General features: G+C 39.6%; 2 protein-coding genes across 3 annotated transcripts in view; one reads left to right on the forward strand and one right to left on the reverse strand.

Moving 5' to 3' along the window:
* Window positions 1-361: 361 nt before the first annotated feature.
* On the reverse strand, window positions 362-3,510 carry LOC105833525 (glutenin, high molecular weight subunit PW212). Its single transcript, XM_012675319.3, has 2 exons — window positions 3,020-3,510; window positions 362-2,494 (listed from the first exon to the last, which is right to left on the reverse strand). The coding sequence occupies exons 1-2, from the start codon at window positions 3,137-3,139 to the stop codon at window positions 563-565; spliced, it is 2,052 nt and encodes a 683-aa protein (XP_012530773.2). The 5' UTR covers window positions 3,140-3,510; the 3' UTR covers window positions 362-562.
* Window positions 3,511-6,110: 2,600 nt separating this feature from the next.
* The window catches only part of LOC105833526 (protein vestigial), a 56,241-nt gene continuing 43,339 nt past the window's right edge, over window positions 6,111-19,012 (forward strand). The window contains exon 1 of one of the 2 annotated variants that reach the window (XM_028191627.2): window positions 6,111-9,061. In XM_028191627.2, the coding sequence (XP_028047428.1) occupies window positions 8,861-9,061 (201 nt within the window). In that variant the 5' untranslated portion in view covers window positions 6,111-8,860. The remainder of the gene's footprint in view (window positions 9,062-19,012) is intronic. The other variant, XM_012675320.3, reaches the window with a different exon arrangement.

Consider the following 19,012-nt stretch of genomic DNA (forward strand, 5'->3'; position numbering starts at 1 on the left):
CGAAAAAAAACCTGACGCTCTTGTCACGCTTGTCAAGACTTATTGGATTTGCCCATCGTTCGAACCTGTTAAGTAACACGCGAGATTCGATACGGTCAAGTGTTTGCCAAGGCGCTGCTCTGAGCTACAATAATTATTATTTCACTCTACAAATAATAGAAATAGAGAGAAATAGCAGACCTTAAATCGAGACGAAATTTATTTTGTGGAACTAAATTTTAGTAATTATTTATGTTAGTAAGGATATTGTTTTTATTATTTAAACTTTCAAAGAAATCTCTTGAAGAATTATTGATTTTTATTGAAATTATCTTTGAAAGATAAACACAATAAATAAAAGCATATAAATGTGGAGAAAAAATATATTTAAAAAAATATTTATTTAAATACACGTATATTACATATTTTATAAAATAGCCTCAAAAAATTGTAATCTCTAAATAATCTATTGAATACAATACATATTTGGTATATAAATATAATTTTATAATATGTAAAGGGTTAAATGGTAGTTTTCTATAAAATTTTATATATGCACATTATTTGTTATCCTGAAATTGTTTTAATACTCTTCGGTGGACTCTACTTCATCGAGATCTTCGGTTTCTCTTTTGAATCGAAAACCACCAGTAATACCGACCGAAGGAGAGACTCCGTGACCTCCTCGACCCGGCTGAAGCTGACCATTACCTCTGATAAAACCATTGTTGCCAAAATTTCTTTCAGCCTGGATGCCGATGTGTGGTTGCACTCGTTGTCCAGGTACCTTACCCAATCCTCCATAAATGTCCGCGGTTGTGTGGCCATTGTTCAAGATGTTACGATTAGCATTGAGATCCCAAGTAGGTTGACGATTTGGACCGCTCAGTGGTTGCGTTCCGTGAAAGCTTAGTGAAGTTCCGTGAGGCTCGGCCTCTCTCCTGAATCGGAAGCCACCAGTTACACCAACTGAGGGAGAGAGTCCGTGACCGCGCGGACCTGGTTGAAACTGGGTTTGACCTCTGATAAAGCCACTGTTGCCAAAATTTCTCTCAGCTTGGATGCCAAAGTGCGGTTGCACTCGTTGTCCAGGTACTTTATTTAATCCTCCGTAAATATCAGCGGTTGTATGTCCATTATTCAAAATGTTACGATTAACGTTGAGATCCCAGGTAGGTTGACGCATTGGACCGCTCAGAGGTTGCGTACCTTGGAAGCTTAGCGAAGTTCCTTGAGGATTGGCTTCTCTCTTGAATCGGAAGCCACCAGTAATACCGACTGAAGGAGAGACTCCGTGACCTCCTCGACCCGGCTGAAGCTGACCATTACCTCTGATAAAACCATTGTTGCCAAAATTTCTCTCAGCCTGGATGCCGATGTGTGGTTGCACTCGTTGTCCAGGTACCTTACCCAATCCTCCATAAATGTCCGCGGTTGTGTGGCCATTGTTTAAGATGTTACGATTAGCATTGAGATCCCAGGTAGGTTGACGATTTGGACCGCTCAGTGGTTGCGTTCCGTGAAAGCTTAGTGAAGTTCCCTGAGGCTCGGCCTCTCTCCTGAATCGGAAGCCACCAGTTACACCAACTGAGGGAGAGAGTCCGTGACCGCGCGGACCTGGTTGAAACTGGGTTTGACCTCTGATAAAGCCACTGTTGCCAAAATTTCTCTCAGCCTGGATGCCAAAGTGCGGTTGCACTCGTTGTCCAGGTATTTTATTTAATCCTCCGTAAATATCAGCGGTTGTATGTCCATTATTCAAAATGTTACGATTAACGTTAAGATCCCAGGTAGGTTGACGCATTGGACCGCTCAGAGGTTGCGTACCTTGGAAGCTTAGCGAAGTTCCTTGAGGATTGGCCTCTCTCTTGAATCGGAATCCACCAGTAATACCCACTGAAGGAGAGACTCCGTGACCTCCTTGACCTGGCTGAACCTGACCATGACCTCTGATAAAACCGTTGTTGCCAAAATTCTTCTCAGCCTGGATGCCGATGTGCGGTTGCACTCGTTGTCCAGGTACTTTATTTAATCCTCCGTAGACATCAGCGGTCGTGTGGCCATTGTTCATAATATTACGATTAACATTGAGATCCCAGGTAGGTTGACGCATTGGACCGCTCAGAGGTTGCGTTCCATGGAAGCTTAGTGAAGTTCCCTGAGGCTCGGCCTCTCTCCTGAATCGGAAGCCACCAGTTATACCAACTGAGGGAGAAAGTCTGTGACCTCGTGGACCTTGTTGAAATTGAGTTTGACCTCTGATGAAGCCATTATTGCCGAAGTTTCTCTCAGCCTGGATGCCGAAGTGCGGTTGCACTCGTTGTCCAGGTACTTTATTCAATCCTCCATAAACGTCCGCCGTTGTGCGGCCATTGTTAAAGACATTTGCATTGGCGTTGAGATCCCAGGTTGGTTGACGCTGTGGGCCACTCAAAGGTTGCGTCCCTTGAAATGTTATCGAACCTCTTTTTGGTTCTTGGAGTTGTAAATTGGCTTGGCGACGAAAACGCGGTTCCTATTAAAAATAAAATCAATATTCTTGAAAATATATGTGTGTGTATATATAAAAATCGGACGTTTATTTATCTGGATAAGTTAGACACAAATATACAAATGTGATAAAAATCATTTAGGAATACTTCATACAAAAATACTTTTCAAAGCGACAATTTCCGACTTAATGATAACTTCCAAATGCGACAAATGTCTTCATGAGTCACGCGAAATAGAAGATAATGACATTGTACAGTACACTAATGAATGCACAGTCACGTATCATTAATTTATCACGCTAAGCGTCAGCCAAGGCAATATTTAATACTTAGAGAAAATTATTTACCTATAATTATTTAAAATTTATTTTGAATGCGATATTATCTTGAAATGTTTAGATAATCCAATATATGTATAATATAGATAGCCCAAGTAGGAATTAAGAAAAAAAAATTTTTAAGAATCATTTCAACTATGTACTCGTGTTTAAAGTGAATTCTTTAATTTCGATTGATTTGTAAAAGTTATTTAAATAATAATTACTTACATGTGATGGAACCGAAAGATATGGACCGGTTGATTGCGGCAGCGATGCTTTCTTTGACAAGTCAGCGTTCGTGTAGACGATAGCGCACGATAAGGCCAACACAAAAACTAACAGCTTCATGATGACACTATTTATTTCTTTATACGAAAATAAGAAATGTTTTCGCTCGAAGTGTGGAACAGCTTTTGATGCTTGTTCGCTTTGCCTCGGCTGCTTATATACAAATTTTAAATCCTCGGGGATGTACTCGTGACATTCTCGGCCCCGAATAGTTCCGTCGCATTACTTATCGCTCTGGGTAATACCCTAGCAGCAGATCAACCGCGCCTGTGAGTTGAGTTCATGCGACATTCTCTCGCGTCGGGGAAGTACTCGCGCAGCAGTACTTTCACCATTAGACGTATTTTCCTTAATATTTTAAGCTGATGACTGCGCAGCTAAATTACACTTGCATTTCCAATAATATATGACCAATGGTCTTTGTGTTTAATTTATATCATTTATGAGCATATTAAATAAAATGTATAATTGTATAAATTACTTAATTTATCTTTTAGCAATGTAATAAATTTAGATGATTTAAATGAATAATTGTCACACAAAAAGAACAGTATCAAATTAAATCTAATATATTTTATTTAATCATTGTTTTATATATACATAAGCAAAAAATTATATTCTTACTTATACATAATGTAGAGGAAAGGCACCGAATTTAGAACACCACTTTGTTTTTGGATAATATTTCTTAAATAATTATTAAAAAACAATGTTGAGAACACGAATACAAATTAAAAAGTATCTTTTATTAAATGGTATAGTAATTTTTGTAATACTGTTTCGTATTTTTTTAATAATTAATGTTTTCGTTACACATGTCAAAAAGGGCATTTGACAAAATGAACGTCTAATTTGGAATTTGTATACGATCGAAGTATTAATGTTACATTTTATTGATTTATACATCTTATTATGAATTATTATGTAGTCCTACAGACTCAATGTTATTCTGTTAAGTCTAAGAAACAGAATCGTGCACATATAACTCTCGCTTTTGACGAATTTGTTTTCAAGATTTTATATAGAAAAGGATATGAATGTATGAAATATGGGTTTTTATTTTTTCAATTAACTAAGCAGATCATATTTTTATCGGTATTTATATGATGCAATGTTTAGTTTCTATAAGAAATAAGAGAGTTTCAATTTAGAAAACTGTCCCAAATTCGGTGCCTTTTCTTTAATATTTTTGTAAAAATTTGATATAATCTTAAATTTCAGAAAAAAAAATATTTTAGTATTATAATAGTTATTTAAAGAGTATAATATAATGTAAATATTTTGATAATAATTATAATATTATACATAAATAAAAAATTCTAATTTTTACTTTAATAAAAAATAAAATTAATTATAATTCTAATATCAATTTTTTATTTTAACATGAAAATGACCAACTGCATAAAGAACACAAAAGAAACGATTTTTGTAGAATTTTAGTTCGGGATTCCAAGAAAATTATTAAAAGCAAAAGTTATTTTTAAAATATCTTTTAATCTTTATTTGGATTACACTTGATACAATGTATGCAAAGATATAAATTATATTTATAGATGCATTTAAGTACATGCAAAGTTTGATTTACAGAAATGAACGATATCATAAATGTAAAGCCATGTAAATACACGGTTATGCGCATATTATATCGTAATAGCGAGATAAGGATGATAATAACGAGAAAAATAATGAGTGATATGAATGTAATCGAAGTGGGAAGGTCACGAAAGTGTCACGGAAGCCGGGAACCCCCTTATGTTGTCTCGCGAAGGCATTGAACGCAGCAGCTGTTTGGTTCTGTGAGGCAAAAACTGCACATGTAAAAATAAAAAGCCAGTAATGTCACGCGGGAATTACGTAGACGTAGACTTAAAGATCTGCAACCTTATTTAAGCACTTGTTCTTCTCTCGTTTGACACAGTCATATTTGCGCTTAGTACGAGTCACTTACTCTTTTACAATTCTGCTTTTGCAATTTTGTCTTTATATATATGTTTTTTAATTAAATTAAGATGAAGCTACTTGCTTTTGTTTTGGTCTTATTATGTGCCATTGCATACACAATCGCCGTGAAGAGAGGAAAGGTACTGGCCTGCCAACACCAAAATATTCGTAAATGCTTTTTTAATTAAATTGATAACTTTTATTTTTCTCTTTTCTCGTTTGTAATTTGTTGTAAAATGATTGTATTACCTGTGTTTATAATTATATGTATTCTTTAAATTTATATTATTTTATATATATGTATATATTGTCATTTTACATATCTTTTGTCATTTAAAATTTATAAAAGATAACTATTTGATAATACGTTTAAAAATATTTACTGACAAGTTTAGAAGTATTAGAATATATTTACAATAATTTTATAATTATTGTTTTACAAATTTTTTATTAAAAATATATTATTTAGACGACACCACATCGATTTCGTCGTGAGATCAATTCTCAGGATTCGATTATTGAAAACCTAAATACTCTGGAATTTTTCTTTGATGATGACGAAAATCCTCGATTTGTCCTGTTCGACAATGAACCAGATACAGCTGTTAATTTCGGCAGAGATAACGTAGTTTCTGAATCTGAGTCAATCTAATGGTCAGTTGCACAGTACGTATCGGAATGACGAGAACGATTACCTTGGCATTTACGCTTTTTATCCGGGTGGTTTTGCCCAAAACTTCGGAACCGGCGGAGAGTTTCGCTGGAGAAGGGATGTGGAACCGCGCTTCCGTTTCGAAGCTGAAACAGAGGGGCAATGGTTTTTATCACTGGTTTTGTAGAGCTTTAGCGAGATGCAAACGATCATAGAATAGAGCCCACGATAGGCGCGACCGCTGGCATCCGTTTCAGGCGAGAAGCCGATCAAATTGAAAAGACCAATGATGAAGTAGCTGAAACGAACTAAATAAAAGCGTAAAAGTTAATCATCGACAGTTTGGAAATCTCATGACATTTGATTTTATTTCATTTTATTCATATTATTATATATTCATATTAAATAAAATGTTTTCAGAAACTTGACATTTTTTCTTGAAAATATTTGTATATTTTATATTTAAAGTATACATTTGTAAAACATCTGTAAAATATAATAATAATTGCGATCAGAGTGACTGAATAAGTGTGAAATGATAAACTTTTAATACTTTTATATTTTATATTTTAATAATATTATTTATTCTCTAATAATTGTATGTATGTGTAGCATATAAGATTATTAAATAATGATGACAAGTAATACAAAATAACGTCAATATTTTTTAATAATCTTTTTTTACCATTAAGAATATGTGGAACATATGTGTTTTTTTCTCAATTATTCTACATAAAGTTTAAGGTGTCACTTTTTGAAGATTGTGTCGAATGTATTTAAAATTAGGCTATAAGTCGATCAGTCGGTTGATGTCGCGTAAAGATGCAATTTCTACGATGGCAACATTTCCGTAGGAATTCTGTCTTGAAGACGCCATCTTCTTCCCCTTCTTCCTTCTCTTTCTCTCTCTTTCTCTTTCTCTTTCTCTCTCTCTCTCTCTCTCTCTCTCTCTCTCTCTCTCTCTCTCTTTTCACCACGGCAAATTAAGCTTCCCAAAACACCGCGAAACTGTTAATTAAGACTCATTATGCGCGCTGCGGGGGATGGTACCTCGGGATAGAAGGAAGGTGGCCGTAGCGGAGGATGAAGACCACGAAGAAACCGGAGATGGAGGAAGGAGGCGAGAGGGCAGGGAGTAGAGAAGGTTTAAGCGGGGGTGGTTTAACCCGAGTACGAACTTCTTAATACCACAGCTGCAGTCGGGTTCATTGTGGGATCAATACGGGGAGAGCTCGTGGTAGTGGCAGGCCAAGTGCGATTGGCCCTGACGATCGGGCACGGCTATTGGCCGATGTCGGCACTGCCAGGAGGCGGATCCTGCCGCCGTGGTCCCAACGTGTTGGGGTGATGGTAAAGGGGAAAGAGAATATCAGCGTCAGCCGCTCCGCTCGAAAACGACGGCGATGGGGACGGCTTTAGAAAAAGACAGCGACAGGGTCTATGGAGAGAGGGTGACACACGGTGTTGCGTACGGGGGGTTTCAGTCTGTGTTCACCCATGAGAGACACACCACTATCGGCGACACGCTCCGCTCACGTTGCGAGGGTGAGGGCTCGCTTTTCGTTCGCCAACTCATCATTCTCTCGTTCTTCAAGAAGACCGCCCGTCTTTCGCGTTAAATTCGAACGCGTCGCGACTGGACGCTTGTGTTCTTATTGGAAAGTACGTCATCAAGAATAGAAAAATCGAAATTTTCGAAAAAGTAGGTAACAATCGAGTGAAATATACGTGGAGCAAGTAACGCGTGTCGTTTTGAACTGCAATTGATTTTATGACGTATGACACGTGAGATGAAATAATGAGGACGGTGACAGTTACTAGTTAAGTGAAGTGTCAATGAAGTGTTAATAAAAGAGAAAAATCAAACAGTTTAATTCAGACGGAAGATTTTATCAACGAACTGCGAATTGTGAACAATTGGAATTTGCTAAAATAGAAATTATACAGTCAAATTGTGTGCGACATTGCAAGTGCGACATAATAACTGAAATCAATAACGATTAATTTAAAATAAAAAGTTTAGAAAAAAGATTTTCTTTGTGGGTAAAAAAGTTTTGGGAAAAAGGAAATGTTACGAAGGCTAATTACTAAGAGAAAGACTGAAGAAGAAAACTGTGGAAAATAAGATAGAAAGAAATAGAAGTAAGAGACGGGGAATACCGTTTAAGGATCACTATTAAATATCTTATCTATTTTCGTGGAATTGTGTTGAAGATATGTCAGATAATTTGATAAATTCTGCTGACGATAATTATCTGATTCCTTTTGAATTTAATCAAAACGTTCGAGGAAAAAAGAGTAATCAATTTGAGCAATCTCTTTCATCTCAGTTATCTCAAAGAATTATCAACGTTTAATTTCGTCGATTCACTGTGGTTCAGTGATTTTTGTGAGAAAAAAAACAAATGGAACTATTTAATTTTTATTAAACTGTTTACTACCTGCTATGATACATTTTAGTGTATTTCAGTAGAAATGTTCACTAATGTATTTAAATGAGACTGACAAGAATATTTTATTGTGATTGAAAAGCAAATATCTTTTGTAATTGTCTCTTTTACTGTCGTCGCAAAACGCGCACGAAGTATTTACAGTTGTATATATAACACTCTAAGAGATTAAACATTTTTTAATAATATACTTAGGCAATGTAAGTTACACTTGGATGAACAAGGGATTTTAAGTGATCGTAAATATAAAAACACGTGTCGTGATTTTTGTGAATTAATATCGTGTTGTCTAATGAATTTTGAATCTTAAACAATCGTAAGCACAAAAGATAAGACTGTTGACAATATAATCCATCCAATTTTTTTCAAGAACAGTGTATTGCTAATTACACCGCTAATTTAATATATCTAAATGATCTAGAACATTTAAATTGATTATATTAAGCTATCGAAAAACCACAACTATAGTGAAGATATTTAAAGCTGTTTCGACAATAATATAATAATACACTAAACTACCTCGCTATCGCCGTGTACTACAGCATGGACCGTTAATTTTGTGATGATCTAACGACTTTAGTGACCTTGGATGATTTCGAACGTTTGATTCGACCGCGGCGTGAGCCATCGACGGAGTTGGAGGACGAGTTCAGGAGTGGTGTCGTTCGAAAGGGTGGTGCGACGTTCGGGTACGCAAGTCTGCAGGCCAGCTCTGGGGTGCCGGGCCCGGGCGGGGTGATGAGCTGCTCCGATGTGATGTATCAATATTATCCTTACCTCTACCAGACCCATCGGCCACCGCCGCCGCACCCGACTCATCCCCATGCGGCCCCGCATAGCCACCCCCACGCCAATCCGCACGCGGCCCACCACAGCCCAGCCAGGCCGGCGCCCTTCCAACCCTTTCCGGCGGCCACGACTACGCACCAGTATGATAGGGTAAGTCGAGTTTCTGTTTCATTTTAAAATGATAGGAGTGCTTCTTCTATTGTCCAAAATTTTGTTGATTTTTAGAATTACGAGATGGAAAATTCGGTAAAAATTTTCAATGAGCAATAAAATTTATAATGAATAGCAATAAAAGTAAGAATAATAATCATAAGTGATATAAAAGTTTATGAAATTGATCGCTTCATAATATAGCAGTAATATAAATGATTTTTCTCGAATAGTAAGATTGAATGCACAAAACGTAAATAAATAAAATGAGGCGGTTGTACTCTGCTGTACTCGTTAATTGACTAATTAACCTAATGATGCTACGATACAAAATCTATCGCTAACAGATGACGTAAAAGATTGTACGAAGACGCTAATAAAATGTGTTAGAACGCCCAACACTTCAAAGGTGGTCCATCCACACATTTTTATAACCTTATTCTCTGGTCACCTATCTGGTACTTAAATTGCCCGTAGCAATTAAAAACAGACCTGCGTTAGTCATTAAGTTAGGCACGTTTCGTAAAAAGATTGCAGCCATTTATAACAAGTTTTGCTTGTATTTTACATCGACTATCTCCACATTTACGGCGAATGAGTACTCTTTACTGCCATATAAATTAAAGTCAAGAAGATAACTTTATTGAGCAAAATATATGTATTCTTCATTTAATTTATTATCAAATAAACACACAGTACAATGATGGAACTTTGAAATAAGAACACAGTTAACTTTTTTTCAATTTAGTATTTGACATTTTATTTTACATTTATTTTACATTTTCATGTATAAATTAATTTGACCAAAAATTGTTTTTAAATTTAGATTGCTAAATCGAGTTCTTGGATCTTTAATTCTTAGACCTTAAATTTGCCTTGTCTTTAAGTTTATCGATTCTAAATTTTTGGATATTTGTAGTCCTCCAAGTTGTCGAATAACAAGTCGAATAACATCTCTCCAAATTCATTCGATTCACGATTTTTCGATCCTTCACGAAGATCCTTCTTTGTATAGTGAGCACCTTTCTTAGAACTCGAGGAACATCGGCGACGAAACAATATATTTCGCTCAAACTTTGCGTATCCTGAAATAGTTTCAAGACAGCAAGAAGGAAGAAGTTTTCGCGAGTAACGCGTGGAATCGCCTGTGCATCATTTTAATTTGTCTGCTGGGAGGTCAGGCGTGCCGGGGGCAGGAGCACCCATCCGTGCACCCATCCGTGCACTGTGGGGTGTCGAGCGCCGTTTTGCGATCTTTCCCGGGCCGGTGGGAAAGTAATGTTCCTTTTTTCCAGTGCCTCGCTTAGGTAATATTAAACCGCTTGTAACTAGTGATGCGCACCGGGAATATTCTTGAGAGCATATTCTCGGAAAACGAAGACATTTCGAGAACGATAATACTGTCATTTCTTTTTAAATTTTTTCCGACAAACAATATTTTGAAAGTATTACCGAGAAATAGGAAGAGTATGTGTTTTAGAAAAATTTGGAAAGAACTGTAGAATAAAATATTGTGAATACAGTACTGGGTTCAAGAATTTAAAATTAATATAGGGATACAAGAAGGTTAACGAGTCGCGCTAGATGTTTGTGCTAACAGTATAAGTGAATATAATGTAAAACGGTCTTCAGTGACAATAAATAAGGCATAAGAATTAAATTATTATAAATTAAGTTCGGTATTTTATATCGATTTGTGCGAATATCGCGCTTCTTTGTATTCTTACATTAAAATATTACAACTCATGAAGTTTTTGAATAATAAATGTTAAAAAATAAAAAAATTTAGAGTTTTTTTACGACTATACAGTTTATAGATTAAAAATTTGTGCAACTTTATTGTGACATTTATACACTAATTACTTTAAAAACTGTATGAAAAATAATTATATATATTGTAGAATAAATTTGAATTAATCGTGTAGTTGCATTCTGGTATCTCATTTAATCTCAATATGTAAATGAGAATCACTAAAATTTATCGACTGGAACATGAGAAGAGAAAAGAAAAGGAAGAAGTTTCTTTTAGAAAGTAAAAGTTTCCCAGGATCTTGCAAAGTCAAAAATTGTTGTGTATCGATCGTACAATAGATTTAATATACATTCTATTCTGGGATGCAATTTTTGAATATTACAAAAGTTTTATTTTTTTTTAAATTAAAAGCATAAAACTTCTCTAATGGAGTTCTTTTAATTTTTGCATTCTATATATTTGTGTAAACATTGTACATACATTTCAAAAACCAGAAGTTTATTTGATATTTGATTTAATCAGAATTTATGCAGTTAAACGAATTTAGCTCTCTCTCTCTCTCTCTCTCTTTCTCTCTCTTCCTCTTTAACCATAGCTGCAAAGTATCTTTGGTCCATTTATCTATCAATCTTCCGGGGACATTGTAGAAACGTGAACGTTTCTGGCGTGCTCTTTTCTTTCCTCTTTTTGCTCCGTGGTAGCGATCGCGAGATAACAGCCGGCAAAAGCGTTAAGCGCGCGCGATACGAGCAAAGAGGAGCAAAGGAAGGAAAGCCGATCCCGACAGTCGGATAGGACAGGTTCTCCGCGAGGGGGTTCCCCCGAAGGAAGCGAAGGGATCCCGCGGATTCTCCAGCTCATATCCTCGGAGCCCGGGTAGTTCACGCGGTCGCGGCGACACGAATTTACTTTTATTTAAACCTCTCCTTCTTTTATTTAGGGTCCCGAGGAACCAGGAGGCACGTCGCTCATTTTGCTCCTTTGCCGGCCTCCGCTTTCTGTCCACCTCCCTTCCCCCTCCTCCTCCACGGTCTCTCTGAATTAATAGCCACGCTAGTGTTTTTCGCAGTGTGTCGGCCGTAACGTTCCGCGCGCGTGTATGTGCGTACGAAAGCGCGTACCGACGTGACGCGCGTTAAAAATGCGCGTCGTTTTCTCACGAGATGTACCGAAACCGCGGTGCTTTATCGTTCTCGCTCGCTTGGTCGAGTAAGAGAATGAACGTTTAGCTCTCGTGTGGCCACTCGCGATGGATGATACACGAGGCATCGCAGACACTGTACGATTCCTTCGAACCGCCGACTAAAAGCCGAATTAAGAATAATTTTCGAGGTTGTTCTTTGGCAAATAATTTTATCCTTTGAATATATATAAAACGAAATCTTTCTTATTAAATTTTTATAATCCGGTGATTGACTGATATCATATCGCACGATATGGCTTGTAGGAAATTAATGGGATGGAAAGAGATCCAGAGATCGGAACGTGTACGATTTGTCGGAAAAAAAACGCGGGTGCCAAGGGAGAGACAGGTGCTTAGTAGAGGCTCGTAAGAACCTAGCTATCCTTCATTAGCACTCTTGTTACCCGACCCGAAGTTTCTTCTGTGCGCAGCGAACGCACACATGCGTCGTCGTAGGCAGTCTTGCAACATCACCGCAAGTTATGTCACGCACTCGGCCGGAGTCGCTTAACGAAAATAGGGTTACCAAATGCGAGAACTCAATATACAGCGTATCGCACACTGAAGAGGCTTAGGTAACGCTTTTCATCTGCTGTTTTCCTGAAATTTGCAGCAAAAAAAGTTTCGAATTCAAAGATCTAGATCTCGGAGACTTCGGACTCGAAGGAATTTGGTATCCGGGGAACTCGATTCCCAAGGATTCAAGGTATTCAAGATTCAAGAATTCATTCTATAGATTACAAACGATTTGAATTCAAAGCGTCTAGAATGTGGGGCATTTAGATACAGGGTATATATACTCAAACTCGTGTAATTCGCAGTCGCATTCGTCAGCTTCCGGCCGTCGCGTTGACCGGAGCGAAGCCGAAACAACGTCGTTAAGTGTCGCGTTAATCGAATCCTACGTATAATTACCCAGTGTCCCTTTCTTGAGATCTCCACGGCAACGATAATAAGCCATCAGGCGCCTCCCTCACAAAACTGGAAGTGAGACACCGTGGCCGGCAGCGATCGAGAAAGAGAGAAACAGAGCGAGTGAGGGAGAAGGCGGATGGAGGCGAGATAGAGTGAGGAAGGGAGAATAGTCGTAAAAGCGCATTTTTCTCGGGTATCTGGCCGATTAATGAACCGATGTCGTCGCCAGGACCACCCCGAAGGATACGCGTACGGGACGTGCATCCCTCGCGAGATAGACCGACAGCGCAGTTCAGAGGACTATAATACCCTAGCCTATAACCAGCTCCTGTCCGTCCTCCTAGCAGCAGGTTTCAAACGGACCGCGCCTTTACCTGACCAAGTTTTACGATCGTCGCGTCGAGGTGGCGATGTGTCCTCGTGTTATCGTCCCGGCGGGATCTGTCCTGGCTAAAGCAGGCTCCTGCCATGGCTTCTCTTTTATTATATTTCTCTCTTTCCTCCCTTCCCCTCTCTTTTTCGTGCGTGTCTTTTTCCGCTGGCGCTGTGCCTCTCCTCGCGATTAACGAAGGACGCAACTACTTTGTGACCTGCAATCAGCGCGTTCATCAATTTGGCTCGGTATTCTAGAGAGAAAGGATCACCACGGTAATGATAAGAAATATATCTATTTTTTTTTTACGTATCTTTTACGTTGCATAAAGAAGCAATTATAATAATAAGCGATTTAGTGATTAGAAATGCTCTATACAATTCGATAAGGTCGATTTCGTAGGCAAAAACCGAATGTGTTTAGTCCATACAGTAATCTTGATATTTTAACTTCTTCTGTATAAGAAAAGTTGTTTTTTCTGAAATCTTCCCAAACTATGTGTCATATTTTTACGCATTGCATTCCGATATGATTTATTTGTCGTTATTTCTTCCACAAGTCAATTAATTACGAGATCACATCGTGCGAGAACAATTGATTTACTTTCCAGAGGACTGTCAATATGTCGTCGATCTTCCGTAGTGTCGACACCGTGCCGCGTTTCAAGACATGATATCGAGTCTGGCATTCCCATCGGATCGTATTAGGAGAGATCGACTACTACCGGCCGGTAATTTGTTGTTCTCGCTTCACCGGAATAAATTTCCACCGGGACTAGTTCCTCGGCCAGCGCCAGAGCCTCCGCGCTCTTAGACGCGCGTGAGACCTTTCGCCTGCCGCCGTCTTTGCATTCCACCCATGAGATCACTGTCGCAAATGCTTATACAACCTATCGTGGAAAATCGCTGCAGAATGCGACGCCGATTTCTAAAACCGCGGAACAACGATCCCGGCAGCTAAGTGGAACTCGACCTGTTGATCGCGAAACGGGAAGCCGATGTTGATTCCATGAAATTCCATGAAATCGTAATGAGCCGAAGAGGTGAAGAATTACAATCAATGTGTTTCAGATCAGTCATGAATAAAGATTAACTATCGCGCGCGTATTAATGAACAAGGAAAGTGGAGGCAGAGCGATTATACAACTTGATGCATTAGCATTGCTCGGGGATTCCAGCAAATTAGTTAATACTTTTTATGAACCATAACAACTTTTTAGAACGTATACGAAATTATCGATGAATGTAGAAACCGAGAATTGCATTGGAACGTCGAGATATTGGATAGGTCTGGAAAAATGTCGCAATAACTCGTTATCCTTCATGTCTATCTTCTCGCGTTTTCTCGCACTTTCAGCTCTCTTTATTCCGCGGAACTGGTTCAAATTTTCTCCAATCTTTCTCATTCCAATTCTTATCACGGATCCCCAAGCGTATCCTTCCCGATATTCGGGGCTCTACGCCACTGTGCGAACCACGCAGAAAATTCGCCCATAAAGCGGCGTGGAACGATCGCGCGCTCGCCCGTAAAAGAAAGAAGAAGCGAAGCGAGCGGTACATTTAAAACGCTCCCCGCGCGGCTCGTATCGGGGAGTTCCCAGAGAGGCACGCAGAACTTTACGCTACGTCTTTACTTAACCCCTTGACCACGCGATGAACAACATTTTTCCGACGCGGCCGACCGTAGGGAGTTCTCCCCCTGTCGCCCCGTTCCCCCTCGCATGAATCGCTTCCGACATTCACCGGCGCGGTCACGCGAGTGCCCGGTGCCGACCGACGCGGCGTTTCGATATCTCGCGCTACGATGGCTTGGGTTGGAGAAGGAAAAACGAATTAATTACGATCAATCCGCACGTCGATGGAAGCGCACGTCGTAAAAGCCAGTCAGGCCAGCCGACCGGCCGGCCGGCCGGCCGGCCGGCTGACCCTGTCGAAGTCGTGGAGATACTCTTACTGCACCGGCTATGAACTACGATCGCCATCTCCGTCGTGCTCGACCGAGCAGGGAGCATCGACATCGCCAGTGAAACCTTCTCTCATCTCTTTCTCTCTTTCTCTCTCCTGCGATTCTTCTCATCGCACCAGCCGTAAAAATCAATGATTATTTGTTGATTTAAAGATGTCTTGAAGGATTACAAATTGAATTACGGATCTTTAGATGTTTAAATTGTTGATTAATCATCAGACAGATCTCCTATAAATACTTATGATATTGATTTAAACACGATTATAAAGCTTTTTTTCTTCTTGTATATTCTGAACTTTTCTGGATGCTTCTAAGATCTTGGTGTCATTCGTGCCGTATTTCATTTTAACGATTTTATGATAAATATGTTTTGGAGTGTTAGAATTATAAGAGTGTACGATATTTCAAGATCTATGATCTTAAATTCCGTCTTTAATTCCAACTATTTTATGTCCGTCTTAGGTATATTCTAAGTTACATGGATCCTAAGTTCATTAAACAACTAATAATGACCGTAGTGACGATGGTCATTTCGATATACGCGCTTATTCTTTAAATGAATCTTGATAGCTCGAGCTGGGTACGGCGGTACGCGGACTTTTCCTCGTGGCGCGCCAATGTATGAAAGATAAAAGGAAAGAAAAGTTAGAAATAAAAGACGCGCACGACGGTAATATCGAGAGACGTTTCGCCGATGACGACGATGATACTTCAGACCGGTACAGCAACGGCATCCTCGACCGCGGTAGGATCAAACGGTGCGGTACGGATAGAAAGAGAGCCGTAAGCAGGGGTGCTGCGAGGTCTCGATAAATTCAGGATCTGGAAGTCCGAGTCGCTGACTTTTTTATCGCCACTTAAACGGGAAAATGGTGTTTCTGCCAATCTCCCGGCGAACGGGTCTGACCCCGTGTGCACATGTTACGTAATAAATATTATTTTATCGTTTATCTATTTTCAAAGGATTTCGCTTTCCCGCGAAGATCTTTTTCGGCGTCGCAGAAATAAAATGAGCGTGCTTCCCGAGTAGATCCTTAATGAACGAATTAAACATAATGGTGTATAATAAAAAGATATATTTTTATCTGATGCGCGAGATAACGGGATATCAAGCTTTTCATTTACAGTGATAATTGACAATTTTTAATTTTTTTGCGTAAGAAGAAAAAAAATTACTTTATATTTATTTTGTAAAGATAATATGTTTTGCTTAATATCTGTTTTCGTAGAATAAGCACAATGAACCGGAAAGTGTTGATCGAATGACGATTTACTCTAGTCTTGCGTTATCGAACGTTATCCTTCGCCGTCCAACGCGGCGGTCAGTGTCGCAGTGGCACAGCCACTGCTAAAAAGGGACGTGCAAAACTTTCACCGAATCGTCGCGAAATCGAGGTGAACTCGCCTTACCGGTTTAAACGAAAAAATTAATACGTGACCCGGCGGCAGCGGCAGCGGCAGCGAAGATCGGCGACCGCGTGGCTGAGATAAAACGGCGTCCCGGTATCGGGAATCGAGTGCCACGAGTGCCAGGTAAAGACACAACACACCAATCATCGGACAAAAAGTGATCGGTTGCTCCTGGTATTATAAGGCCTGATCCGACTGCCCAAAGACCGGAATGGTGATGATTCTGTCGTAACCGCTCGCGAATACTGTCTGTTTCCCGGGATACAGACATTCCTCACTCCCTGTTCAAACAGAATGACTCTCAAATCATAGAATTAACACTTTTATATTCACACAACACTTATATCCAATATTTAAAATCTAAAGAAAATATTCTTTATTATTAGAAATAGAAGAAGCGCTACATTTTAGTCGAAGCGAAGCATTTTCATATTAATTATTAAATACATTTTTCAGTCTTATAAACTGAAAAATGTCGCGTGCCAACATGGTTGTTGAACTTGAAATGTAATTGCAAACTAAAGCTAGAAATAATTCCTCAATTTAATTTGATCATCATATTTATAATAGTAATGCTACAAGTATCTTAAAAATCCGTAAAGAACTTATTGCGAAAAATGTCAGCCAAGGTTCGAACTTGAAACTTCCTCATTCCATGACGGATGTCATACTAATTCAACTGCCGGGACATGCGGTGACATTTCATTTCTATAAAAACGTAGAATGCAATAGTAGTCATTAAAAACGCAATATATTGTAGCGACGTTAACGACGACTGTATATGCATCAGACATATTTTTACCCGAGGTGGGTAAAATTATTAATTAAAGGTGCGTTAGCGAATGGGAATAATATTTAAGAGTATGAGCAAGGAGACGCGGAAGAGAGACGAGCAGGGAGAAGGAAGTGTCGCGCGGCAGCCGTTTCTTTTGTGCCGTCAGAGTGGTGCCTTCCTCGTCAGAAAGCGCGGATGCGTTTCTGCTCGAGGCGGTTGCATTGAATTGCAGATTGCGCGCGGGGACAGATGGACATTCGTCCACGGACGAACTCGCGGCCGCTTGTTGCGACAGCAAAAAGAAAAAAGAAAACATCCCGAGACCCTGGAAATGTGCGGATCTTGCCGATCTCGTATCCTCGTAACCTCGATTCCCACTGCCGTTCACATCCTTGGATTCTAGGATTTCTAGATGCCTTGAGCGAGGAAAGGAGAAAAAAAAAGGGGGGAATAGATAAATGTTAAAAGGGAAAGATCATATCTCTCGGCTTTTAAATCGCAACTCTGGATTGCGACCGAGTTTCGCTCATTTGACCTTGTCGCATTTGTAATACAAAAGAATTAAGGTCCTTATCCCGCGAGATAATCGGTTCATCAGGTTGAGGGATCGGTGGCGATCGAATCTTTTGGAGAAAAAAATCCCGCGTCAGCTATCAGCCAGCTCGTCGTTAGTCACGTGCGTCGCGCGGCGCGGCCATTTGTCTTTGTTCACTTTGCGCACCCGGTGTCCGAGAAAATGCCCGCGCGTCTATTTGTTACGAAGCCGAAGCCACAAATCACGCCGCTGCACCTCCGCCGCTGCGTGTCCTCGTATTCGCGAATTCTACCTCTCGCGTTTTGCGACTACCCTCGGAGAGTATATTTAAACGCAATTACGACAAGCGACCGCCCGGTAATCCCGCCGAAACGCGCATCGCCGCGAGATTAACTGCTACGAACGCCGGGCGAGCCAGGAGTCTGGAATCCAGACGCCGGGCGTATCTCTCCGAGTACGTTATTATAAACTTGAAGCGCGATTCTCGATTTCATCCTCGGTGTTTGGGATGAAACGATGGTATCATCGTCTGGGTGGCCGCTGGCTCTAAAGATCCGCGAGGGATGTAAAATTTATCACCTTTGCGAGTACGCGGTAATATCAATTAACAACAGAAATAGATTTATTTCTTGGCGAAAATAAAAATCGGAGCAAATGTCGTACTTTAGGGAAGAATGACACGTCTTTCCCGTTCAGTTACACTGTAAAAACATGTGTAAAAATTAAGAATAAGAACATACAATTGTAAATTAACAGGAAGTAAAATCGCGAGAGTAGTGATCAAGCATTAAACGCGTGTGTTTGAAAAATGCCACGATGGCGCTTAAAAATTGAAACAATTATTATTATTAACATTAGGAGTCACCAGTTAATCGCGACCGCGGGTTTGTTTACGACATCGACGGTTTTGATGGCGGCCCGTCGCGATCTTCCCGTCGCGTCGGCGATTAGCGCAGCCACGTTAAGTTAAGGGGATAAACACGGCTAATTCCTCATCTCTATCGGAAGAAACGAGCCGCGGGTATGCGCTGTAAGTGGCGAA

The sequence above is a fragment of the Monomorium pharaonis genome, chromosome 3, assembly GCF_013373865.1.
Source record: "Monomorium pharaonis isolate MP-MQ-018 chromosome 3, ASM1337386v2, whole genome shotgun sequence".
In the NCBI taxonomy this organism is placed as follows: Eukaryota; Metazoa; Arthropoda; class Insecta; order Hymenoptera; family Formicidae; genus Monomorium; species Monomorium pharaonis.